Source organism: Squalius cephalus (assembly GCF_949319135.1).
Source record: "Squalius cephalus genome assembly, chromosome: 6".
NCBI lineage: Eukaryota > Metazoa > Chordata > Actinopteri > Cypriniformes > Leuciscidae > Squalius > Squalius cephalus.
In genome coordinates, this window is record NC_137127.1 from 44483149 (window position 1) to 44510672 (window position 27524).

At 38.0% G+C, this 27524-nt stretch overlaps 2 protein-coding genes across 2 annotated transcripts in view; one reads left to right on the forward strand and one right to left on the reverse strand.

Annotated features, from left to right (window-relative positions):
- Positions 1-26206, reverse strand: pid1 (phosphotyrosine interaction domain containing 1). Its single transcript, XM_079874446.1, has 3 exons — positions 25914-26206; positions 9629-9775; positions 1-1297 (listed from the first exon to the last, which is right to left on the reverse strand). Exons 1-3 carry the CDS (start codon positions 25941-25943, stop codon positions 809-811), a joined length of 666 nt encoding a protein of 221 aa, XP_079730572.1. The 5' UTR covers positions 25944-26206; the 3' UTR covers positions 1-808.
- The window catches only part of lbhl (LBH regulator of WNT signaling pathway, like), a 489980-nt gene that overhangs the window by 402698 nt on the left and 59758 nt on the right, over positions 1-27524 (forward strand). The window lies entirely within an intron of this gene.

Genomic DNA, 27524 nt, shown 5'->3' on the forward strand with positions numbered 1-27524 from the left:
TCTCGCTTTCAACATCTCATTTACCACACGCGCTAGTATTTTCCGTTCGAGAACACAAACACACTAAACTACACCGGAGAGACAAGCACACTTGGCTTCTAGAAGCTTTTTGTAGCAGAGAACCTGTTCCATAGTTATTCAAAGGCTCATGAGCTGCAGACAGACAAACCCTAGATCACACACACAATGACTTTTGGTATCTTAAAAAACTAAATAAATCGATGCGTGGTCCCTATGTTTACTATGGCCCGATAAAGGTAAAGGAATGCCCTTGGCTGGCTGCCTGCCATAAATATCAAAATTATACAATTTTACTCTCAACTTAGCAGAGGAAACACATCTCTGCATTATCTAAAAAACGACATAAAAGATTTCCGCACACACATCAGGAATTCCCAGGTCCCCAAACAAAAGGTTAACAGGCCCTGATTGGCTAAACGAAAGGAGAATAACAGATGCAAGTTTTTGCCACTTCTCTCGCGCCATATCAAACCCAGCAGCTTTCGAGTGGGAGTGTGACCGTCTGAAAGTTCTTCGTAATGATGTTGACGCTCAGATGCTTTTGTAAAATGGGCACGTCTGTCTGGCAGCCAAAATCGAAAAAAAAGACAGACTAGTTTCTTGGTTTGTGGTTTGAATTTTGTTGTCACCGTTTCCATTCTCTTTTTTGTTGAGGTTTTGTTTTGTTATTTTTCTGAATATTCTATTATGGCACAAAGACATAAAGAGCGCATTCACACTTGCGCTCCCTCGCCTCCCGTTCCCAACCCCCCCCCCCACTCCCTCCCCTCGAGCCCTAGGCCTTCTCTCAGCCATCGTCGGGTGTGCTCAACTCCTCGGGGAACTCGTCGGACGAGCCGCTCTTGTGGATGCGTCCGTCACTGCGCATGCTGTGGAAGGTTTTCTTAAAGGCTTCCATCATGGAGTGGGCCAGTTTTTTAGCCTCTAGTTTGTTCTCGCACTCCACGGCGTGGCAGTCCATCTGGAACGTCAGATCGTCGTTGATTTGCCGGTAGATCCACGCGAACACGTTGGGGCTAGTGTCGTGATCCGCCGTGCAGTACGCGATGCGGGCCACCTGGAAGGTGTCCATGGCAACCGTGGCCTCGCCTCGTCCGTCCTGGTGATGCAGTCGAACCTGGAAGGGACGGATCTCCAGGATGGCGCTGCTGGAGGTGATGGAGTCGTCGTGAGTGACAGACGTCCGCTTTGTGTCGCATAATCCCATCACAGCCGACTCTGTGCAGCCCGACAGGAAGTGAGTGCCGGAAATCGTCACCTTGCCAAGGTAGGTCACCTGGTGAAAGCAGACAAAGTGAAAAGATGAATTGTGTACGGATTCACGCAAATGCCCATATGCACAACGAAAGACTCAGATAAATATAAATGCTAATTTGTTTGAATGAAATATTCTGAAACATATTGGCATTAATTATTACTGAATATGTATATAATTTTTGCCCTACTCCGTTTACTAAAAGGATATCAAGTAGTGAAGTGTCAACTTTTAGTAAAATATTAGTAATATTTGCAACGCTAAGATGTGGAAAGTGGACATTTCATGTCCATGATAAAATAAATAAAACACACTAATGTTTAAAAGTTTGGGGTCAGTGAGATTTATCATTTCTGCTCACTAAAGCTGCATTTATTTAATTAGATTTACAGTAAAAGGAAGCAGTAATATTGTGAAATATTATTACAATTTATAATAACTTTTTTTTTTAAAGAATTTTAATTATGTGATGCAAAGCTGAATTCTCAGAGATCACATGATCCTTCAGAAATCATTCTAATATGATGAATTGCTGCTCAAGAAACATCTCTTATTATTATGTTACTTGATGGTTCACCCCTTCACGTGTTCCTAAATCAAAGCTTCGACTGAAAATGGTGTACTAAAATTTCAAAAACGTATGAAACCAACAAGAATTTCCACGGATTTGCCTTTTTAAAGGTTTTCCATCACATTCTTATGTCATTGGCCCAGAGTTGTTGTTTGCAAATCAGTTAGAAAGTAAAATGAGAAAATGAGTAGTTGAGAATACCTGTTCTTGTGTTTGAATGTGTGTGCTTTTGGCAAGAGTTTGGGACGAAAATGTGAAACTACAGAAGCAAAAAAAAAAAAAAAAAAACACTTTGTCTGGCTGTGTGTTTTCCTCTTCCAGACATTCTGTTTAGTCTGCAACCACAAGGTCTAATTCTGGCCAGCGCCTCTCCTTCCCATTGCTTTAACCTTCTTTAGAGAATGCAATTAAACAAAATAGTTTGTATTGCTTAACAGACTGAACAAACCTTGAAGACAAGCAATGGTACAAACATCTGTGCTGTACTGGGTAGCAGAATCTCATACCAGACCGACTGAAGAATGCAAAGTCATTCCTCTTATGAACACGACTCTAATATAGTCCGGCTCTCTCCAGATGCGTTTGGTTTTTCTTAATCTCATTCTTTCTCTTGTGTCTGAAACAGAAAGATGAGGCCTTGCTGCGAGCCGGGAGAGGAAATGCCAGTAATATCTCTTCTCTTCTGAAAACGATTTACATCAGAGAGAGAGAGAGAGATAGAGAAAGAGAGAGAGGGGATGAGTGTTCTCTTCTGGATGAAGTGTTGGAAAACATTAGACCTGAAAGAAGACCCTCACTACACTATGACTAACAGATGAGGCAGTGTGTGTGTGTGTGTGTGTGTGTGTGTGTGTGTGTGTGTGTGTGTGTGTGTGTGTGTGTGTGTGTCCGTGTGTGCGTGTGTATATGTGTTTCCCAATACCTGATGGATAACATTAAGCCTTATTATCCTAAATGAACACTATTACCACAACAAGAACAACTGTGCAAGTACTGTTGGTTAAAAAAAATAAAAGTTCACGACTGTTCAAAAGTTTGGGGTCAGTAAGATTGTTTTTCTCTCTATGGTATCCATGCTATATATATTATATATATATATATATATATATATATATATATATATATATATAAATAAATGCTGTTTTTTTGTTGTTGTTTTTTAAATTTTCTATTCATCAAAGAATCCTGTAAAAAATGTGTCACAGTTTCCAGAAAAAATATTAAGCAGCAAAAAACTGTTTTCAACATTGCTAATAATCAGAAATGTTTCTTGAGCAGCAAATCAGCATATGATTTCTGAAGGATCATGTGACACTGAAGAGTTCAGCTTTGCATCAAAGGAATACATTACAGTTTAAAATGAATGAAAATAGAAAAGAGTTATTTTAAATTGAAATAAAATGTCCACATTTTTACAGTATTTTTGACCAAATAAATGCAGACATGGTAAAGCATACGCGACTTCTTACAAAAATATTTTTTAAAAATCGTACCGACCCCAAACGTTTGAACGGTAGTGTGTATTAACAAAAACATTTTTGGATGTATCAAAATTTCAGCCAAAAAAATAAAAAATAAAAAAATAAAATAAAATGGCTGACAGAGAAAATTCTCCAGAAATATCGTTTTAAAAATATGAACTGAAACTGCACTTTTAACAGACTAGATAAACTTTAAAAGAAGAAGAGCAAGTTTAGAGCAAATATGTTTTGACTAAACAAAAAACTTCTTTGGAATAACCACCAGCACAGATTATGTGTTCAGAATAACACCAGGAAGTAGTATTTCTCATAAAAAAAAAAAATAAAAAAAAAGATTAAATCCAAAATAAAATCAAAATAATAATAAAAAGGGGTGTACTTTTAAAACTACAATAATCCTGATCCTCACTCTTTCGCCAAGTCATTCTTTATGTCTGTTCCTGGGTGGGAATGTGTGTGTGTGTGTGTGTGTGTGTGTGTGTGTGTGTGTGTGTGTGTGTGTGTGTGTGTGTGTGTGTGTGTGTGTGTGTGAACTCCTCAGGTGGAAACTGTGAGAAATCCTCAAACACTGAAGCAGATTGATGCTTCTCAGTCACCACAGAGTCTAGACAGCAACAGAGCGCTCATTCATCTCTCCGTCCTCTTTCCTCCGCAGGCGACCGAGAGCTTTCCAACAATATAGCAGCTCTTCCAGATGTCTGATGCTCAGCGCTCAAAGTACCAAATACTGCACAATTCATTAATCTGACATCAGGACAGTAATAACATGCAAATACGGTGGCCTACGAAACACACTTGTGAATTGTAAATCAACAAAATATCATATCAGTGGGTTTTCATGCACAGTTGAGCCACACGCACACACACCTACACAAAGTACAAGGAGAAACAATGTTGTTTGTTGAACACTGTTATGCAACATGTGGCCACAATTACTCACTATGTGTGTGATTCACTTGTTTACTATTTTATACCAAGGGCCGGGTGTTATAGCTAGAAATAACAATTTCTTCAGCCTTTTGATAAAATATTCCTGATGTAAATGCATTTACTTCGAAAAATTCCTTTTTATTCCGGAAGAATCATATCTTATTGAAATATTTTAAATGGTTTATTATTTGACAAAACTCCAAAAATGTTGTTTTGCCTTGTCCAATGGTGTGACCATCTGAGCGACATTCTTTACCCTTAAACAACTTAAAAAAAAAAAAAAAAAATCAATAAATACTATTAAGTATTATTTAAATACTTGTTAAATACTTTAAAATGAGTGCATTTTTTTTTTACAACTTGATTTTAGGAAAGTAGAAGTTGTAAACACTCTTTGGGAAACACAACGGCAACATAAAAAGTGCATAATTACATATTTAAATTAAATACATTGCCCAGCCCTACTTTACGGAGACCAATTAAATATCAATAAATACATGAAAATCAGTCACAAAACACCACAATTTTCCAGTACACATTCTTAAAACCCTGGCGTGTGATTCATGCGTCCAGCAGGGGGCAGTGCATCAAACGACAACTGCTGTTCAAGACTCTTCATGCATAATTCAGAAAAAAAGGAATTCTTCACCAGCTCGGCATTCTAGAGCGGGATGTTAATGTTCTGCCTGATTCCAGAATGAGAGGCGCATGTGTCCCCTGACACAGCTGCACGATGAGGGCATGTGCACACACACACGTGTATGTGAAAGAGTGCGTTTGTGTGCTTAAGCCAGAGAAAGTTTGTTCTGAGGGGAAGTGTTGACTATATTTGGTCTGTGTGTGTGTGTGTGTGTGTGTGTGTGTGTGTGTGTGTGTGTGTGTGTGTGTGTGTGTGTGTTTGTTAACAGAAGGTGTGCGTGTGTAAACAGCACACAGAACAGACTTTGTAAACACTGAATGAATCTTTCACCTCTGACTCCATAATGAAAGCTTTCACAAACATAAGCTTACTAACTAACATAACAGAACTAACTAACACACAGATATATACTCTTACCAAACACACATTCTCACAAAAAAGCATGTAAATGACGATTCGCTAGTACAAACACAAACACTCATGCTATGAGTCACCCTCTCTTAGTGTTGCTACATGCTGAAGTCCAGACACATTCTCCACACACACGTACGTGAACGCAGATGCTAATAGCTACACAAGCTCAATTTCGTGCGTCATTGCATTTCGAAATTTGTTGTTGCGCTATTGCGACATTTGCATAAACGTCTTTTACAGTCAGTTTTCTCTGTCATGACACAGCAACAATCTCAACAGAATCTTGTTGTGAAACTCAGCCGTTAAAAAAAATATCGAGCCCGATCTAAAGTAGTGGTTGACCGATTGATCGGTTTTGCCGATTAATCGGCACCGATAACCGAATTCTGGAACCGGCAAAATAGATAGTTTTTCCGGGTTGCGTTCGTTGCTGGAGCGGCTGAGCAAGGTGCGCTGTCATTATAGACCTTATGTAGCCCCGCCCCTTTTCAGCGCTGCGCTCGCTAATGCGCTCGCTTATTAATGAACGGCTCGTTTTAAAATCTTCCTGGTCGACTGACATTTGTTAAGTCATCTGCTTTAAACATTACAGTCCTCATGATAACTTTCGTTAACTTTACATTAAGTAAATCCACTTCAAAAGCTAATTACTCCTGGACAGCAGCGCCATAGAAATATACAGAGCGACCGCAATATTCTAAAGATGGCGGCGCCCTCGTTTCTCTGGCGCATAAGGTCTATACAGTACGAGAAAACAAAGAAGGGCATATGGCATCAAAACAACACCAGGGTGGGTAAATGACTTCATTTTAATTTTAGGTGAACTATCCCTTTAAGGACAGGAACAAAAAAAGGGTTTAATCCAGAGTTATTATACTTAACTAAAACCATTAAAAAACATTGTTACTAAAATAATTAAATCAAATAAAAATTAATAAAAAACTACATCGAAATATTAAAGAAATAATAATAATAATAAAAATGACAAACACCCAACAAAGTTACAAAAACTTTAATTAAAATTAAAGTGAAGAAAAAAAATTCAAATTGTATAAAAAAAATTAAATAATAATATCTCAATGATACTAATATAACACTGGTTTAAACAGAGCAGACATTTCATGTATGCCTAGAGAGAAGCAAGCACACACACACACACACACTGAGCGGAGCCGATCGCCATGGAAACAGCGTATAGACTAGCTTTGTTGAGTTGTTACATAATCAAAGGGCCTCAAAGGATGATTAGGTCGTTCTTTCTGTCCGTCTTTCTATCTCTCGAACAGCTCCTCTCCTGCAAGAACACGTGGTCTGTTAGATCATCGGACTGCACATCAGCTATAACGGCTTTTGCCATTTCAAGAAAAATGCGAATCATTATAAAACCATGTCTACACCCAAAACTGTAGACACGCTTGTGGTCGAGTGTGTGCGAGTGAGTCTGGGGTAGGCCAGATGCTTTATATTCTCTGAGGTCCATGTTAAAATACACAGATGAAAATATGTGAAATTTTTCAACTGAGTGCAAATATGTGCCCACAGTTATTCCTTTAATGTTAGAAATGTGGCATAAATTATGCCGGGTCCTACAGCGTTTTAAGACAAAGAAAGAAAGAGAAACGCTAGTGAGGTGGAAGGAGCATGACAAAGACATAGACAGACAGAGAGGAGATGCTCTGTGTTTGTCTTAGCCAGCATTTCGCCATGAATGGATGCTGAGGTATCCATGGCAACAACACCGCAGCTTCTTTAGTAGGCCGATATCCATGAGAGATTTTCTATATTTTTAGCTTATGTATTATTCTTCCTTTCAATACATGCGTGTGACTCTACAATATTCTACAAGGACAGATGGACCAACACAAGTACATGAAAGTGTCCAAGTGCATCAAGCAGCGTGTCATATGTACGCTATTACTGACACTGAAGGGAACCGGCCAAACTCACACCATTACTTTCAGTAAACCCATTTAAATGAGATATTTTCACAGATGTATCTTTGTGTTGGCCTTTGTGGAGCATCTCTTTTACATTTAAAAATCAGGTCAATTACACGATGCTCATTTTTCTGTCCAGATCTATATATTTATTTAATACAAAAAAAGAAAAAAAGAATGTATGCATTCAAAATGTACATTTTTATGTTTTTGGAGGGCAAAAAGTAAAAAAATGTCAGGATGATACACCTATTCTAATATCATAATGAAGAAGAATGAATAAGACGACTCATTAAAAGTATGACATTCTTGAAAAGAAAATCTTATTAAATAGTTTGGCATATTTTTTTGGGGGAAAAACTGCTTGACTATCCATTAAAATGTTAAAACTGTTTGTCTGCCAAGTAAAAATTAATGATTAAGATCACATGTATTCATATGTATTTAAGGTGTAAGTAGGGGTGGGCGATCTGGCGATTGTATATCGATTTTGAAGATGTCCTCGATTTACTTTTCAAGCGAATCGTAGAGATTGTGATTTTTTATGTCCTCGTAATAATGTTAACAAACAGCAATGCCTACTAGATGGCTAGACTGGCCTAATTATATCATGTGTCTTTCATGCGTGGTGATGCATTTGACAAACAATTCAACAGCAGTAGGGCTGAGCGATGAATCAAATTTTAGGTTTGGTTTCGATTTTGACTTCCAACGATTATGAAAACGTGATAATCAAGATCAAATTATCATTGTGCCGCATGCTGTACCTTTCCTTTAAAGCGGTGTGCTTTCACCCCTCCTTAAAAGCCTAAACTTAGCGACCAAATCAGTTAAATTATGTAACGTGACTGTCATAAAAGGTCTTAAAACCTAATGCAAATACTTAGTGCTGTCTGTCATTAATGTTAAACAACAGACAAAGACAAAATCACTCACTACTGAATAACTGAATTCTTGACTGAATAACTTTAGTCATTTTAATAAGAATCGATGTATATTTAAATCATACAGTGAAAACTATGCAGTGTTTTAAAGAATATACCCGTCAACATCCCGGGTTTAATGACCATTTTAACAACTGATTGTTTAATGCAATACTGTGTTTTAAATTGTGCAAATAGAGAAGTCAACAGGCTTGTTCCAGTCTGAATATTCTCAATAGTACATCTCAAAATTGGGAAGATCGTGATTCATATCGGTTTGTTATAAGATAGTGATGTGTAATTTTGGTAAGATCATCCACCCCTAGGCGTAAGGTGAAAAGAAAAAATAAATAAAAAAAACGTTTATTAGCTTTTTCTTGGTTGATGATGGTGCACCACATGACGTTAAATTCAAACTCTTTTTCAAAACCACATGAAACCAACATGAATACATTTCTAAGAATATGTACATTTGTTTTAAACAAGATTTTTTGAAAAGACTTGTCCTTTTCTTTAATCACAGGATTATGGAAGCTTGTTTCCGCCACAGAATAAAACATTTTAAAAGATAATTGCGACTTTTTATCTCACAATTGCGAGTTTACATCTCGCAATTCTGACTTTATTTCTCAGAATTGCGAGATATAAAGTCAGAATTGCGTGAAATAAAGTCGCAATTGCGTGTTATAAAGTCAGAATTGCGATATAAAGTCAGAATTGAGTGAAATAAAGTCGCAATTGCGTGTTATAAAGTCAGAATTGCGATATATAAAGTCAGAATTGCGATATATAGTCAGAATTGCGTGAAATAAAGTCGCAATTGCGTGTTATAAAGTCAGAATTGCGATTTATAAAGTCAGAATTGCGATATATAGTCAGAATTGCGTGAAATAAAGTCGCAATTGCGTGTTATAAAGTCAGAATTGCGAGATATAAAGTCAGAATTCTGACTTTTTTTCTTGCAATTGCGACTTTATATCACGCAATTCTGACTTTATAACACATAATTGCGAGTTTATATCTCGCAATTCTGACATCTTTTCTCAGAATTGTGAGATATAAACGCACAATTGTGAGATATAAAGTCCAATTCTAAGGAAAAAAAAGACAGACTTTTTTTTTTACCTCAGAATAGTTTATATCTCACAATTCTGACTTTATAACACGCGACTTGATATGCAATTCTGACTTTATATTTCCCAATTGCGTATTATAAAGTCAGAATTGCGTGATATAAAGTCGCGAGATGTAAACTCGCAATTGTGAGATAAAAAGTCGCAATTATCTTTTAAAATGTTTTATTCTGTGGCGGAAACAAGCTTCCATACAGGATACTCTTATTTGGGAGTGAATGAATGCAAATGGCTTTCAGCAAAAGTTGGAGGGACCATTCTTTAATTCAGATGGTTAGAAAATGCTTCAAAATCTACTCTTTGAATCTCAACAGGTTCTGTACCTTATATCCTGTGTGCGCGCGGTTCTTGTTATGAGGAGTGGTGGAACACAGCTCGATGGCTTCGGGTTCATGAAAGATCACCGTAGGCAGCGGGTCCTTCCGGAGCGTCAGCACGTTGAGTTTGGTCTTAAGCATTGTCTGTAAATGCTGAAAAACAGAACATCTCAGTTTAGGCCACAGTTTGAACATTGTTTAACAAATACAGCTTCACAGGTGCCTCTGTTTAAACTTATAAAACACCACTTCCACAACCTGGACGGATGAATGAACTGTTTGTGCATAACATCCAACATACTCCATAAAGTTTATGGCACACTTGTGTGATATTACACAGACGTCTGTCTCTTTCAGACCACTCTCATTTTGTAAGAGTAAGAGTATTTATATTTAATAAATACAATGTGTGACAGCTCTGTGTGTTTCTATCCAAAGTTGCGAATTTAACTTGTGTGCAAAATTGGACAATGACATAAAACATTTGCGAATATAGCACAGTTTCCATCCCATGTGTTCAAGAGAATAAAATAGTCACTTCCAGGGAAATTGGTGCAAAATACCTGTAATAAAAATGAAAGTTGCTGGAATCGTGGAAGCCACTGAGTCATCATATATGACTACAAACCAGCATTTGAAATGCTGTGCAATGAGATTGGTCCGCTGGTTAATCCAGTTATCCAATCACATCGTCTGTTGAGGCAAAGGCACGTGATTTTTTTTTTGTGCATCGAGGGATTTATTCTGTAAATGTGTTTTCATTGTAGTTTATGCGCATTTATTCTTATCATTTTTTTTTTATTATACGGCTGAGTGCATTTTTAGAATTTATAGGCAACTTGGGGTTTTCATCCAACATTTTTTCATGCGATATTCCAAAATGCGAAATACAAAAATTGATGGATGGAAACATATCTATTGATTCACTAAAAATAACAAGTTCAAAAGAGTCATTTGTTCCTGAATCACACTTAATTTAAACATGGTAAAATGTGTTAAATGGAGAGTACTACAAAACAAAGGTTTATGGGGCAGGGTGTAGAACTTGGTGAATGACGGGCGTTCAGATTCATCCGAGTCATAGTCATAGGTGATAGAAGATTTTGAAGAAAGTGGAGAAATATAGAATATGGGAAAGAGGGTGAATTGAGTGAGAGACAGAGGAACCGAGCGAGCGACAGAAGCCACATGTATAAATGCACCCTGAGCCCAGAATCAGCACTTTACAACTTTCTGAGAGAAAGAAACATTCCTGTGGTCTGAGGATAAAAGAATAAAGAGAGAGGCAGAGAGAGAAAAAAAACAGAGAGAGAGAGAGAGAAAGAAAGGTCGGTCTGTTCAGGGGAGGGCGAAATGTTGAAATAAATCTGGAATTTTATTCATAATATTTTCACTGTGTTTAATTTTTATTCTCAGTCAGGAAGTCAAAAAACCCTTCAGAGACTGTAGGAACCTGATCTATTTACAGCTTATTCAACAGAAGACTGGAGGGATGGACGTCCTCCATGAAAAACTGCATGTGTTTGTGTTTAAATGCTCTGTCATTGTCATGTCCTTGCTCCTTGTCCTTGCACGTACCAAATAATTTCTGTCTGTTTCCGTAAAGTCATAATAAAATGCATCTTCTAAAACACTGATAATTCAAACTTTTTGTTATGTCGACCTTAAACTTGCCTTCCTGAAATAAGAGATTGTTTTCCTAACTTTACCTCCTACAGAGCGAAGGGTTCCTCTCTTGAGAGAGAGAGAGAGTTTCTGAGAAAGAGGGGGACGTTCTCAGACTTACATCCTCATTTCAGGAAGGCACATTTTCTCCATGTTCTTGGACACTGGAAGCTCATTTCTGTAACTTATTAAGCAAGTTTTAAGTGACCAGATCCACAGTTTCTCTTCTGTTTGTGGTGGCCAGCAAAAACAAGAGCTCACAAAACATCTCTGTTTTTCAGATGTTGCATGTAACAAGAACAATGCGACACAACAAAACTAGAAAGCCCCCATTTTATTTATCAGTCATATTCGATATTTAATCATAAAATGAATGAATATCCATTTTTCACACTGTATAATATAATGTTGTGATGCTTAAATTCCCTTTCTGTATTTAAAACTATGTAACGTTTACACGGCAATTATGTGCTAAAAACGGGAACGTTTTTTCTTTGCGTTTTCGCGAACAGACACCAATGTTATCAAAACTATCCTTGTTCACACGGATATACAAAAAATGCTGCAGTATGCATGCCAGGCCAGTAGTTGGCGATGTCACTTTGTAAAAAAAACCAAAAACACTACGCGCCTGTAGACTGAACACGTTATAAGCATGCGCATGACACCACCTTTTTCACTAATTTGTTTTGTAGTTTACACAGAGACGATAACTTTATCGTTTCCAAAAGTTCGTGTTTTCAGGTCCCCAAAATGACGTGGTCGTGTAAATGAATGGCCAAAACAGAGTTTTTAGTTAAAGCGTAACTCACGCCAAAATGCAACCTAGGGTCTTTTTGTTAATCTACCCGAGGCAAACTTTCGTGTAAAAGCATAATTAGGATGGAAACGCCACTTTTAAGATTGACCGTATTTTCGTTTTCGGTCAAATTGCCTTTTGAATGGGAGTGCTTGGGGCACTACTATGATAGCATCAAAATCGCTATTTTTAAAACACTAAGAAGGCTCGACACAACATAAAACTGTGCTCGAAGTATCACCAGGGGCTCTACATATGAACTCGAGCATTGAGAACATTGTTTGTGTACAGAGTTTACTAAAAAGAAAAGTTTTGAACAACTCACTGTAGATGTTGTTGTTTCCGGCCACAGGCATTTTGACAGTCAAAAATAGTCGATGTCCGAACACAATGTAACCGGGAGGAGAGTAAAAATAGAAAGCTCCTAAAGCTTAGCTCCATATAAATTCACAGATATTCATGTTTTGTCGTTAGTGAAAATCAATATTGACCTTGTATTTGAAATCCTTATATAAGAAACAATACTAAAATTCACAGTCAGTTCATTTGCATTCGGAGATCAAATTATGTTGAAAGTTATGAGAGTTTCATGTTGTGTCGAGCCTTCTTAGTGTTTTAAAAATAGCGATTTTTGATGCTATCATAGTAGTGGCCCTAGCACTCCCATTCAAAAGGCAATTTGAAAATATGGTCAATCTTAAAAGTGGCGTTTCCATCCTAATTATGCTTTTAAACTAAAGTTTGCCTCAGGTAGATTCACAAAAAGACCCTAGGTTGAATTTTGGCGAGAGTTACGCTTTAAAATAGTGTTGCGTAAATGGCCCCTTAGGTGATTGATTTTATAGGATTTTTTTATACACACACACACACACTAATTAACTATGATTGACAAGTAATAATTCAGTAAGTACTAAGGGTGTAACAATACACGTATTTGTAGAAAAAGTTCTCAGTAAAGGTCTATCAGTTCGGTACCAGTCTACGTTTAGCTACGTCATTGCTGGCGCATACATGTGCATCAAATAGATGGAGCGGATTAGAATGGGAGCGCAATAATTCTAATCCTATTCGAAAATATTTTGCATCCAAAAGAGTAAGCACTTCTAATATCTTCCCCCAATTACAACAGCTCCATAAACTGCAATGTATGTTGCTGCAGGTTGCAACAGTATAGCCATTCTGCTAACTAACTAGAAGTAACTTTGTATCTACATGTCAACTAACTCTCATTAGAGTATTAGTAGACTGTCTGCTTAATATCTGCTAACTCTGTATTTTGCTGACTATAAGTAACTTTGCAACTACATGCCAACTTATTCTTCTAACCCAAACCCTAACCTATCAGTCTACTACTGTCTACTAATTTTCTAATGAGAGTTAGTTGACATGTAATTGCAAAGCTACTTATAGTTAGTAGAATGTCAAAAGTGGACCATCAAAATAAAGTGTGACCTTTTTGTGTACCGTTACACCCCTATATGTACTGTTGAGCTCTTTTAAATTTCTCATGTTTTCCAGAGTTTCTTGTTTATTAATGAAAGTTTTTTTTAGAAAGACATTCTGTCAATCTAAAGATATACGGTCAACAGAATGTTTTTATCTCTCACAGCCTAATCTTCATTCACGTTAAAAATGGCTTCTACTCTTACTAGGGTCTATGTCCTCCATCTCCCAGCATACCAAAATGCTGTCACTAGACTTATCTTGAACCTCCAAAATGTTTCTTACATTATCTCTCTGCTGAGGTCTTCACAATGCCTGCCAAATTCTTCTGCAATTCGATTCAAAACACCGTTCTTGGCCCAATCTGCTACCAATGATCTTCACTTAATGACTTCCACACCTGAACCACTGATGCCCTGAGTTTGTTGTCTCCAAACAATCTTTAGTGTCTCATATGCAGCACAATGCCACCCTGACAAAGAATTAAGCTAGTGGTTCCCAAACATGTTCCTGCCCAAAAGTACCTAATCACACCTAACTGATTGTTCTCATCAGTTCATTAGTAGTGACTTCAAGTCAATATCCAAAATGTGTACTGATGTGGTGCCTCTGGGAACAGGGCTGGCAATCACTGAATTTCACACTTGGTTTATCACTGGGTCCGAATCCAAGCTTGATTCCATTATTTGGCACATTTGCGTCATCAACATGAGTGCCAACATGTGTATTAGTGCCAAATGGACCGATGTCCACAAGGGGATCGAGGTGTGTCCAACTACAAATTCTCTAGTATGATAAAGGTTTGGCCAAATCTTGAAGTAAAAGTAAGTAAACCTTGTTAATAAAAACAACAAAAAAGTAATTTCAACAAAAAAAATAAATTAGTAAAATTAATAAACAAATCGTCAGAGCAAATAAAAATATATACTACAGTGGAAAAAACAATACCGTTTAACTTTACATTGGTACATTTGGAAGTTGAATAAGTAGCAGTTACCAGTCATAATAAAAAGTTGTTGGAAAAAAAGTTACTTTCGTAGACTAAGTATCTGTAATGTAAATGTAGATAAGATGGAATCTAATCTACTTCTGTGAGGTCTACGTCAAACAAACATGCACAAATTCAAATACACAAAATTACGCAGTGTTTATGTGTGCGTTCAATAAAGGTGGGTGAATTAACTTATCAGATTTGAACTAAATGGCTGAGCAGTGAAGCATGTGTAAATGTGTGTGCCCTGCCTGTTGTGTGTGTGGGTGAGGGACGGACCTAACTATGTCAGTGTTGAACACATTATACGCCTGTTTGTGGGTCTGTCTTGCAATGATGGGTTTAACAAGACCAGGAGTGTCTCTGGTCATTCATATATCACTCACACAGAGAGACAGAAAGAGAAAAACATGAGAGAGCTGGAGTGAGTTAGAGAGGCAGCGAGACAATGGAAACGGTTCAGGCAGATCTCTGGCGGCTATCAGCTTGATTACATCTGACAAGCCTCATATTTCATACGCACACAAATAGCTGACTTCTGGCGATCTTCCTCAGCAATTTGGACTCAAAAATATAGGTCAGAATCACATAAACAGAGTCTTTTCCCTTAAAGGAATATTTTGAGTTAAATGCAACAGTCTGCCAATATGCAACAATTCAAAACACTGTTCTGCCGCCAAAAGCCTTGACTTAATGACTTCCACAACTGAACTACAAAGCAATGAGTTTGCCGTCTCCACTCATCTTCAGGGACATTTGTAGCCATCCTGACAATGATTTAGCCAATGTTTTCAAACTTTGTTTAACTGTTTGGTCCAAACTTGTTTTCGAAAATTTCCCCCCTTAAGTTTCAATGATCATCTAGTCATTCACTACATAAAGTATTTGAACTCTTTCCATGTTTTCACTGTTATACGGTAGGGGGCGCTATTACACATCTTCTGAAAGAGTACAGAATCTCCAGATCAAAAGACATGTGAAGAAGAAGCAGAAACAAACGATAGCATAAGCAAATCCATATGTAAAATATCATTAAACTGCATTTGAATCAAAACTGCCTAACGTTACCGAATGAAATGAAATGACCCAGGACGAGCTACAGGACTGTGAAGCTTTGGGGGTGTTGATGGACTCGATCTACTCCATCTGTGTTTTGATCATCGTTCTGAATCCGATCCAGACATAGTCTTTGACAAAAACTTGATTTTCTCAGCTTTTTGCTCAAAATGTTGCTTTTTTTATTTTTAAATGAAACATACCTCATTCAACAGTTGATAAAAAAAGAATGCATGAAGCTAAAATAAAATGGGTTATTTATTGCATGTTCTGACATTCAAACAATAAAATATTCTGTGGGTCATGAACCTTTTGTGAAAATGATCAAAAATGCTGGCACTGGCAGGCAACTTTTTTCAAACACGCTGGCGGGGTAAAAGTTTATGAACTAAAAATGTATCTCTATCCTGTTTAATTCTAAGCGTAATCTAGCTATTTTTTCACGTTAATGTGTCTGATCTGGTTACTTTCTAATAAATCTGATTAGTTGACTTGTTTTGGTAACCCACAACTAGTTGATTTTAAAAATACTGACTGTGCAAAGCTGCACTACTACTTTCACACTGTATTATTTGGTCTTGGTATTCTTGCGGTGCCAGCAGCCAATCAGCATTGTCATTTTCCTGCAGCTCAGTGATTCGAAGAATGCCAGTTGCTCTCCAAAGGCAATTTATTGGCCCATTTAAAAGCCGACTTTCACACAGAGATGGTATACGCCAATGGTAGGTTGCTAAGAATGAGAGTGTGTCCAGACAAAGCTCGTAAGTTCCAGTGTGGGTGCATATAACTTTATGAGGGTCTGTGTTGGGTTTCACATGGACCTGCCAGGGCCAAGTCAGGACAGACACGTAGGAGGTCCCATGCTGCCATTGGTTGATGCCACAGGATACAATAGACCGTCAAAAATGGCGTGGGAAGATGCCAATGGCAGCGGAAAACCTCAAAGGCAATGCTGGCCCCTCCCACCTTCCTAAAAACACCAATCAATGTCAAGCAGCATTGACGCAAAGAGACCACTCAAACAAACCACTCTCTCTCTCGCACACACACTAATAAAATATACATTGGTTAAATGGGCTCCACACATACCCCAGCATAAGCTCTCTGTGAACCCCGTAGGACAGTCCTGCCAGACACTATAGAGAAGCTAATATCCTAAACTCACTCAACACACACACACAAACACAGAAACCAAATGATATTCTTGGAAACTCTGCATTATAACAGAATAAGGCCATATTGTGCTACAGTTCACTCAATTAATCCTTTAAAGAACACCCAAAAACACATACTTCATTCAAATGCCAAACCCAAATCTCTCCTCTCCATGCGAACAAACTACAGAAAGACTGAAGCTTTTTTTTTAAACTTTGAGGGTGGGTTCACTTCAGTTCACTTATAATGATGACAAACACTGGAACAAGGTGGGATGGAAATTTCTACAAGCAATTTTGTAATGGGACAGACAGGGAACTAGCAGCTAACAGGGGCGTCTTTTCCGGATAGACCTGAATGTTTTAGTAAATTAACTCTTTTATTTATGAGTCAAACATCAAGGTAGCTCTGACAAGCTGAGACTGGACTGCACACGCATGCTCCTCCAATTAAAAATTAACTGAATGTTTATTTGAGAACGCAAAGGGACTCAATTCTTTGAGATTTTGAACTCAACTTTAGTCAATTTTATGTACAGTAGTAATATTACAAGTCCTGAAAAAATAACTATTTGTATTTGTAATTAGCTTTGCAATTTGATTTAGAGCTAAGCCCTGGATGTCTAGTGATGCCCTCAGCAAATGTGAACCCAATTGTTATGAGACATGAAATATTAAACCTATGTTGCTTTCAATAAATGGATCAAATCTGGAAATATTGCTTTAGTTTCTACTCAATGTAGCCAGCATTTGTCTAGTGATCTCTCTTAACAAAGACAGAAGTGCATCACACTTTGAATTTAGAGGGAAATGAAATGTAAGTGTTAACAGAAAATAATGATGACTAAGTAGGAAGGGAAAGAAGAACTTCTTGCATCTGTTGGAACAAATATGACATTTCATTTACGGCAAAAAATAAATCAGTGTTTGCATAATTTGCAATGTGGATATTGCAACATGATTATAATTCTGGCTTAGGCAACCAAACTGATCACGAGCAAAATCTAAAATAATAGTTCGCCAACAACAAATGGAAATTCTGTCAACGTTTCCTCGCCCGCATGTCGTGTTCAGCTCACTGACTCACTGAAATGAGCCAGTCTCACGGGTTAACATCTCACTGGAGCAGAAGTTTATAACTCAATAACAGCTTGAATTTAAAGGGATAGTTTATAATTTACTCTGCTGAACACAAAAGAAGATATTTTGAAGAATATGGGTAACCAGACAGTTCATGGGCTCCATTGACTTCCATAGTATGGTAAAAAAAAAGATACTATGAAAGTCAATGGGACCCTGGTCCTGTTTGGTTACCCATATTCATGCAGGTTTGGACTTTGGAACAACTTGAGTGTGAGTAAATGATGACAGAATTAAAATCTTTGGGAGAACTATCCCTTTAAGTCTGTTCCTCATTCAAAGCAATCATATGACTTTAAAAAAAAACTTTGAATATAACACAACAAGTAAAACCAATCACTTAAATGGTGTTTCTGCAACATTTTTGAAGCTTGACAGCTTGAGTTGCATGGAAAACAGCTTTCAGATTTTCTCTTTTTGTGTTCTGCAGAAGAAGAAAAAAATTAAGTCATGTGGGTTTGAAACGACATGAGGGGGAGTAGGCCAAATTTGTATTTTTTTTAAGGAGTGGAGTCATCTTTCAGTTGTTATGACTGCAAAATGATCATCCGGATTATAAAGGACAAAGGATTATAAACTCAAATCGAGGAACATAAACACAGAATACACCAGAACGGTTCCAGATCACAGAAAGGGAGAGAAGAGAATGAGACCGAGCATCGCCATCAACCCAGCGATGCCCGTTACCATGGAAACGCCACAAAGAGAGAGCCTGCTGGTAGTCATGGTTACCATGCAGCGGACACTGAGAGTGCTTCACTGCGTTTTGAGAAAAGTGCGTTGGGAAGGAATCGGTGTACACGAGCGTTTGTGTGTGCGGACGGCTCGAGAATTAGTTTCTTATTTATTTGCATTGTCTGAAAATCAATGAAATCCCTTCGTTAACTGCAACATCAGCCCACTGCCAGACACTAGGGTGGCACTGGGTATAACTGTACTGGGTCGTCTTTGGGATCACTGATGGGAAAGTACTGAGAAATCACAGTGAAGCCCACAGAGAAACCCTGATGTCCTGATCTATGGTGCTAAGAATGTGTGTTTGTGCAACACTGAGATTACACCGGTCAGAACGTTCTGTATTATTTTAGACAGCAATTTAGGAGTGATCTGAAGTATGTGTTGGTCTCAAAACCTCAAAAAATATCTTTTTCACTCAAGCCCTCAAGTTGACGGAGTTTAACTTGTATTGAATCCAGAATATTCTGGATTCAATACAATTTAAGATAAATTCACTTGGGGGATATTTATTTACCACAAACATTTATTTAGACTCATTGCTCCTTTTCTTTAAAATAATAATAATGAATAAGGATAAAGTGATGTACTTCTAATTGAGGTGAATGGAGCCAATCAACAAACATTATACAGCCACAAGTCATAAACAACATAACGAGTTTAGTGTGGGGGAAAAAAAATCACTTACTAACCATTTAATGTTATAGCTAATTTTACAACTTTGTCATCACAACGTGACACCTAAAACAATCATAAAAATGGCAAGAATTTTACAGCACAAATAATACACAAATGTTAACAGAGAAACTATGTACAGTATGTGCATAATCAAGCATGGAAGTGCATTCATAAAGGTGTAAGTTTCACGTTTCTGCTTCCACCAAAAATCGTCCCCATTCGAAAAAACAAAAGTCGATTTTTTTTAATGTGATAGTCAACATTACACCACAAATACTGTCAGTTGAGCTTAAAAGGATAGTTCACCCAAAAATTACTCCAAACTCGTAAGACTTTCGTTCATCTTCGGAACACAAATGAAGATCTTTTTGATGAAATCTGAGAGTTTTCGGTCCCTCTATTGACGCTACGCACCTACACTTTGTTCAAAAAGTCCATAAAGAGATTGTAGAACTAATCCATATGAATTTAGACCACATTTTCTGAAGAGGCTCGATCGCTTTATATGATGAACAGATCTATCTTCATTTGTGTTCCAAAGATGAACGAATTTCTTATGGGTTTGGAACAGCATGAGGGTGAGTAATTAATGACAGAATTTTCATTTTTGGGTGAACTTTCCCTTTATCTTTTATTAAACCCAGAATATTCCTTTAATAAACATTTCACAGTTTTCAGAGTACTAAACCACACTTACTACATTCTTTCTCAGATCCAAGTGAGAACATGCTCTGTCTTATTTCAAAATGAAGAAATTGAAAACACCAGTACAAGGCTACAAGCTGGTCTGCACAAAGTCACTGAACCACAAGGGTCAACTAAAAAACAACTGGATCTTGAGGCTGGTTCTTGAAAGGGTCTGTTGAGATCTAAAAGAGAGTGGGGTTTACGCTGGGTGGGGTGCTGTAAGAGGACAAAACTCTTAAAGCTAATGCATTCTTCAACTATGGCCAAGATATCGCTGGTTATACTTTGGCTATTATAAGATATGAGATCCTATTGTTACATCATGAGATCTGATTGCAGTGTTTGATGGTATAATCCCATCGGATTCAAATCTCCTTAATGTAATGCTCTTAAGACATCCCATGGAATACACTGAATCCTACTAAAGCCATTTTTATATGAGATTATAAAAGAGTTCACCCCATATCCACAAACATTCAGACATCACATTAGCTGTCTTTAAATGTCCACTAAGTAACTTTTGGCCCTCTAAGCGGTTATAAAACAAAACTGTATGCATTTTGCAGAAGAACATTGTTTTGGTTGTGTTTCGGCTCTGTGACTGTGCAGATGAATGTGTTTCGCTGTATTTCACAATATTTTATACTGATGTTTCGACTAATTGGAAACACTGATAGTTTTAAATTAATGGTGTTAAAAAAGTTGTTATTTAATCAAGCTCCAAAACCGGCTCATTTGGATATTGACTGAAGTGAATTTGTTGACATCACACAGGCAAATGCATTTACATAAGACTGCCTCCAGAGCAAGACATCGACGAATCGTTACACATCGTCGCACCATAGGCCCCGCCCACTGGCATTCAGTCGCTGTCTACACTGGATGTGTGTTGCGTCAAAAGCTAATGTAACCCATTATAATCACGGACTCTTGTCTACACTGGATACAGTAAACAGATGTGTGTTCAGTTTCTGACATATCCACACACTTGAGTCTGTCGACAACAGGACAAATGCAAAGAAACTTTTGTTGACAGATGAAGCAGCCAACTGCACTGAATCTGACAGAAGCTGCATCACAAACCGTTTCATAACGCTTTGTCTGTAAATGCAGACAAACTTTTATATGGATAATGTTTTCATAACACTTTCCTATGTGCAATAGCAAGTGGCTGTTGATTAGTGGTCCTTGCCGATATATCGGCCAATATTTGGCATTTTTTAAAATATCGGCATCAGCCGTTACGTTTGTCTGATAGGCCGATGTGTTGGAAGCAGGACTTTTATTTTGACGGCGCTCCAGACTTTTATTTTGACAGGCGGCGCTGAGAACATCAGCGCCCAAGAAGAGAACGGCAGCGCCTGATCACACAGCGCTCACTCACATTCTCCATCTTCATTAGTTTACGATCTCTATCAGTCATATGGAATACTTTGTTAGACAGAACTGGTAAACAAAGAAAGTAAATGGTATGTGAAAAAGTAAAGCGTTGCTTTTGTATTATTTGTAACAGAAAAGGCAAACAATCAGGATAAAATACTTGATCATTTACCGTCAACATTCAGCAAATTCGCATCTACATTTAAAGGACAAGTTCGGTATTTTACACTTAAAGCCCTGTTTACAGATCGTTTCTGATGAAATAGAACGGTTAAGATTAAAATTTGGACAGATGCTGCTGTCCCGAGAATTTTAGGTTTCTTTCGCTTTCCCCAAAACCTCCAGAATGGGTGTATAGGTGCACTGGAACAATCCTTCCTAATACACATTAAACTTTCGTTTACAAATACGTGAAACTCACCGAGTGGTCAGGGGTGTTCACTGGTATGTTCACACAAAAATCGCTGCAAAATAATGCTTTCCAACAGGTTTTATCGTAGTTTTTGTCTCCTCCATTGACTTGTATTGGATGTGATGTGAGGTACGGTATTACTCCGCGTGGAAACTGAAATGGGGTTCAGGGGTTGTTTTCTTCTTCTTCTTCTTGTGTTTTTTTTTTTTACGGCGGATCGCAAACTGAAATGCCAGTGGTTTGCTTGCAAAGGTGCATTATCGCCACCAACTGGGCTGGAGTGTCTATTATTCAAGCTCTCAACGGAAGAATGTACGGGTGTGAGGCGTTTGGAAAAATAGCTCCACAGTTTTACAACGAATGGTAAAACACCTGTTGGAAAGCATTATTTTGCAGCGATTTTTGTGTGAACATATCAGTGAACACCCCTGACCACTCGGTGAGTTTCACGTCTTTGTAAACGAAAGTTTAATGTGTTTTAGGAAGGATTGTTCGAGTGCACCTATACACCCATTCTGGAGGTTTTGGGGAAAGCGAAAGAAACCTAAAATTCTCGGGACAGCAGCATTTGTCCAAATTTTAATCTTAACCGTTCTATTTCACCAGAAACGATCTGTAAACAGGGCTTTAAGTGTAAAATACCGAACTTGTCCTTTAAACAAATCTCTGAATATCTAATAAACATTTAATTTCACAAACCTTACAGATTTAATCGAATCCAGCTGTGATATCTTGTGAAGTGTGCATTTGTAGCCTGATAAACGTGTGACTGCGAGTGACGGTCGGTCCGCGTGAAGTGAGTGAATGCGAACAGAAGATCAGCTTCACAGGAGACTGTGTGCTGTATGTAAAATTAGCATTACCTTGTCTTTATTTGAAAAAAATATGATTACTAGTGCGCACGAAATTACCAGATTACTGAGTGCCCTGTTACAGTGTTTACTTCCTTTTTATTCACATATTCATATATTTTTAAACAATTACTTTATTTGTGAAAAGTACTGTAATAGGATTGCAGATTCAAGAAGTTGCCATCTAAAGTATAAGCATGTTTATTTTATAGTTTATTTATAATTTATTAAATATTGATTAAAATAAATATATATAGATATCGAAATCGGCCATCAAAAAAACAGTATCGGTCGACCACTACTGTTGATACTGTTTCCTATGCAATGACGTTAGCCAATCATAACAGTGGCCCTTTACTGACAAACCTTAAAGGAGCCGCCCCTTAAAAAACTGATCATTTCAGACAGAGAATGAGGGTTAAAAAATTATCGGTTTTCCACATTTGTTTTTTTGTGCAAAAAAAAAAAAGAAAAAAAAAGTGAACCTCAAGGAACATATTTTAATCATTAACAAAAAAAATTGTCATGACCTTTTTAATTTGAAGTACATGAACATAGCCTGACCCTGTCAACTGTACAGTATGAAAGCATTAGAAACGGCCCCTTGTATGCGATTTATTTATGACGATAATGGTGTCCACTGACAGCAGTGAGCATATTCCTTGAAATACTCGACATTGTTTGAAGTTTTAACAGAGATTAACTCAAAACAGGGACTTGAATGGATTTAGGTCATGGACTGTGGTCTAATAAGGAACAGGCTGGTTTAAATCAAGTGAAAAGTCAGTGAAATACCACAACAAATGATATTGTTTATAACCAACAACCATTCTGACTAACAAATTTAGCCTAAGCTTATTAAATACAGATATAATCTACTTGATTGGTTCAGGAAGGAAAACTTTTAATCTTGAACCCCCTTTGCACAGCACTGTGGTAGATTAATAAAAACGTGATGTCGTTAGATGGTTTTAAATCGTTTATAGTGGTTCAATACAACCATTTTGCCACGTATAACAGCAAGTTTTGTAGATTCAAAAGAGTTTACTATGGTATTTAATCAGTGTCGCCATGCCAAACTCCGTGAGGAAAGATTGTGCAAGTTCATCTGGCATAGTCTGTCCCGCTCCACATCTGGATAATATTACAAACAGTGGAGACGTGAAGCCCAGCACCCCAGGAGATACAAATACTTGACATGAACTTTTCTTTTTTATTTAAAGGAGATTTACAGGTAACTTCTGGACTTCTAACTGGATGAACCTGAATGCTTGGAGAAATGTGGCTAAATATTATGCACAAGAACTGGATGCCAGTGTCGCTCACCTGCCCGCCTACACTGCAAAAAAACCAAGACGCACAGCTTGTCACCAGATGTGCTGCATGCATAAACCCGGTTCTGAAACGGTTCTGGACGCAGGCATCTTGAACTCTTTTACTTGACACGCCGACTTAAAAAAGTCCATCTCACGCCTACTTGACAATTCCCACACCTTTTATACCAATTTCCATGACTTTTCCATGGAGTTTAAAGTCGTTTTTGATTAGTGGATAAGGAGGATTAACCCATGGAAGAATGTTTAGTTTAAGCCTGTATCTGTATTCTGGAAAATGGTAGGTTTCTCGCTGGTCCATGGTTATTAGCTAGTTCAAGCTGGTCATTAGCAGGCTGACCAGCTCCCATGCTTCAAAGACCATCTTAAACACTTTGAGCTGGTAACACCAGCTGGTAACTAGTGTGTTGCTGAGCTAAAGACCAGTTAATGACCAGTGTGGACCAGCTAGAAACCAGCTACCATGTTTCAACACAGCACACATCTTAAACTGGAAAAAAGGCTTAAAACTAAAACTAAAGGCCTGTTCACATCAAGGAAGATATAGGTAAAGGTTTAGTTTTAAAGATTGTTTGAAATTTAGAAGAAAGAATAGCAGAGTGCTCAACACCACAACTAAAAAGATAACAGCACAGAGGAACAATATCATTGGAATCACTTACGCAATTATTTTTTCCAACGATAAAATTGACAGCCAATCAGAATCCATCCTGCATTGAAGAGCTCAAGTATTTAAAGCAGCAGACGAAGTAACTGCAGAGCGTGCTTATAATAAATAAAATGATATTGTGTGTTGGTGTGGATGCTAATATAGGGATGGTTCACCCAAAAATGAAAATTCTGTAATTCACTCACCTTCAAGTTGTTCCAAACCTGTATGAATTTCCTTCTTCTGCTGAACACAATAGAAGATATTTTGAAGAATATGGAACCAAACAGTTGATGGGCCCCATTGACTTCCATAGTATGAAAACAACAATACCATAAAAGTCAATGGGGCCCATCAACTGTTTATTCCTTCTTTTGCATTCAGCAGTATAAATAAATTCATACAGGTTTGGAAAAAGTTTAGGGTGAGTGAATGATGACAGAATATTCATTTTGGGGAGAACTATCCCTTTAAGCTGATTTGCTGGTTTTATAGGGGTTAAAGGAACTTTAGGCTGGAAGACCAGCAGAACACCAGCTTGAAACAACCAGAATGGAAGACCAGCTTAAACCAGCTAAAACCAACAAACCAGCGTTGTCTTTTCAGCAGGGAAAATGTAATTGTCTGGACTTTCCATGACTTTAACACATTTTAATAATTTCTACATCTCCAGGCCTGGAAATCACAATTTTAAAACTCCAGTGACCAGTTACATAAACTGCCTCTAGTATTACAAGCAACTCATCAATTCTTTTTTTAAAGTCTGTTACATAAAAAGATAGATTGGTCTAATTTGAATCCCAAAAGTTAGACAGATTAGTTGGTCACACACACACAGTATTCACATAGTGGCTGTGTTTATGCAACTGGCCCCTGGTCTTCCATGATCACGGGGCCCCTGGTGTTTAAAAACGAGCAAACGCACCGGAAGAACGAGTCCGGTGTGAACGCATCCTGAGGAATCTCAGAAGTACAGCCAGTTCCAGCACAACAAAGCCATTTCACAGACTGCAAACACACTCACCAATGGTATGAAATGGCCTTGGGTCTGGAACGGCATGATATGGTTCAGAAAGAACTGTTAAAACTCAGTTTTGTGACCAGGCTCCCAGCAGCAGTCCAGAACCTCTGAGCTTCAGAGGAAAAGTTGAAGAGCCACACAGCGCCAGTGTAACATTTTATCTGATAAATGGAGGCTGGATGAGGTTCGCTGGATGAGAAGCTCGTGTGCTCATTGGTTGGCCTGCACGCCGTGGCTCCAAAATGAACGACCGATATCAAAAGCGTTTCTTACAGTAATGAGACGTCCAGTCTTACCTGCAGTCGTTCCGACGCGGGCTGCCACATTTTCGTAGATGATACGCTCGATTGTCAGGCTGGAAACACGGATAGTCCAGCTATAACATCTGCTCGCTGGCGGCGCTTTCTCACTCCTTCTGTCTCCTCCAGCTATCCCGAGGAAAGAAATACAGATACAGTGAATTCCAACGGTGCACAAGAAGGAAACTCCGCCTGCGAAAACACGCACAGGCTCTTTTCTTTCTTTCTTTCTCTCCCCCTTTTTCTCTGTTCCTCTGTGTCCTCCGCCCCCTCTCTCGACTGCTGTTGTTCTCAGACTGTGACCGGCAGAGGGCGTTAAAGTCACCATGAAATCAAACTTGATATTTTTTAAGGAATATTGCAGTACTTATTTTTTTTTAAAAAAATAGCAATGCACATATTTTTTATTTTAATTCATGTGCCCTCGTAATCTTTAATCAAAATAACTTCCCCTCCCTCTTGCAGCAACATCACTTCTCTTCTCTTCTCTGATGATGACGTGTTTACCGGCGCGAGGGCGGGACAGCCTGTCACTCACATGAGATCCACCAATAGCTAACCACAACGATCCAATCAATTGCGATGGACAAATCAAGTCCCGCCTAATAATTTTTATTGTGCGAGAAGCCGTTTTACTGAGATATAGTCACAATAGAGTACAAAAGACTATCCCAATTTCCGTTTAAAGGAGAACTCCGGTCAATTTTAACATTGAGCTAATTTTTTTGTACATTTGGAGTGCTGTCAATACAGAAAACAACGACAAAAATCGGTGTTGCCTACACCGTGTTATCCTCTTTTTAAAATTTGCACCCTGTTGACTTCAATGGGGCAAGTTTTAAACCTGCTTTTAGCCTCTTAACATCCTTGATGTGTCATTACAAGTGCACAGGTCATGTTGAGTGATTCCTTCGGAGTGAACGCGGGTCAATCTGACTGCAGTAGATGTGAAAGATATGAATAAAAATGATATTTATTTAGCCAGCGCACATACCTGTATTTACATCCTGTTTTCGGTCGAAGTCCATAGTAATCGATTGTCGAGTTCACGCGCATGATCATAGGTACTAAACCAATGCGCGTGAACTCGACAATCGATTACTATGGACTTTGACCGAAAACAGGAAATAAATACAGGTATGTGCGCTGGCTAAATAAATATCATTTTTATTCATATCTTTCACATCTACTGCAGTCAGATTGACCCGCGTTCACTCTGAAGGAATCACTCACATGACCTGTGCACTTTTAATGACACATCAAGGATGTTAAGAGGCTAAAAGCAGGTTTAAAACTTGCCCCATTGAAGTCAACAGGGTGCAAATTTTAAAAAGAGGATAACACGGTGTAGGCAACACCGATTTTTGTCGTTGTTCTCTGTACTGACAGCACTCCAAATGTAGGCTACAAAAAAAATTAGCTCAATGTTAAAATTGACCGGAGTTCTCCTTTAATGCCGTCTTTTCATTTCAGTCCACAAAAGTTATCACAAGGAGCATTTTCTAGCATTTCATCAAAGCATGTCCGTATTTTTTTTTTTTTTTTGTAATTTTTTTTATTGGAGGATCAAGGATGTTACATTTTACAGGAAGTGAAACAGTTCTCCAG

What these genes read in the sequence shown, in the direction of transcription:
- pid1 (XM_079874446.1), bottom strand. Translation starts at nt 25,943, where the DNA reads ATGTGGCAGCCCGCGTCGGAACGACTGCAG. An exon ending in CCGCGTCGGAACGACTGCAG is followed by an intron (nt 9,776 to 25,913) that starts GTAAGACTGGAC and finishes TCTGTTTTTCAG; the next exon opens with CATTTACAGACAATGCTTAA. An exon ending in GCGCGCACACAGGATATAAG is followed by an intron (nt 1,298 to 9,628) that starts GTACAGAACCTG and finishes TGCTTTCACCAG; the next exon opens with GTGACCTACCTTGGCAAGGT.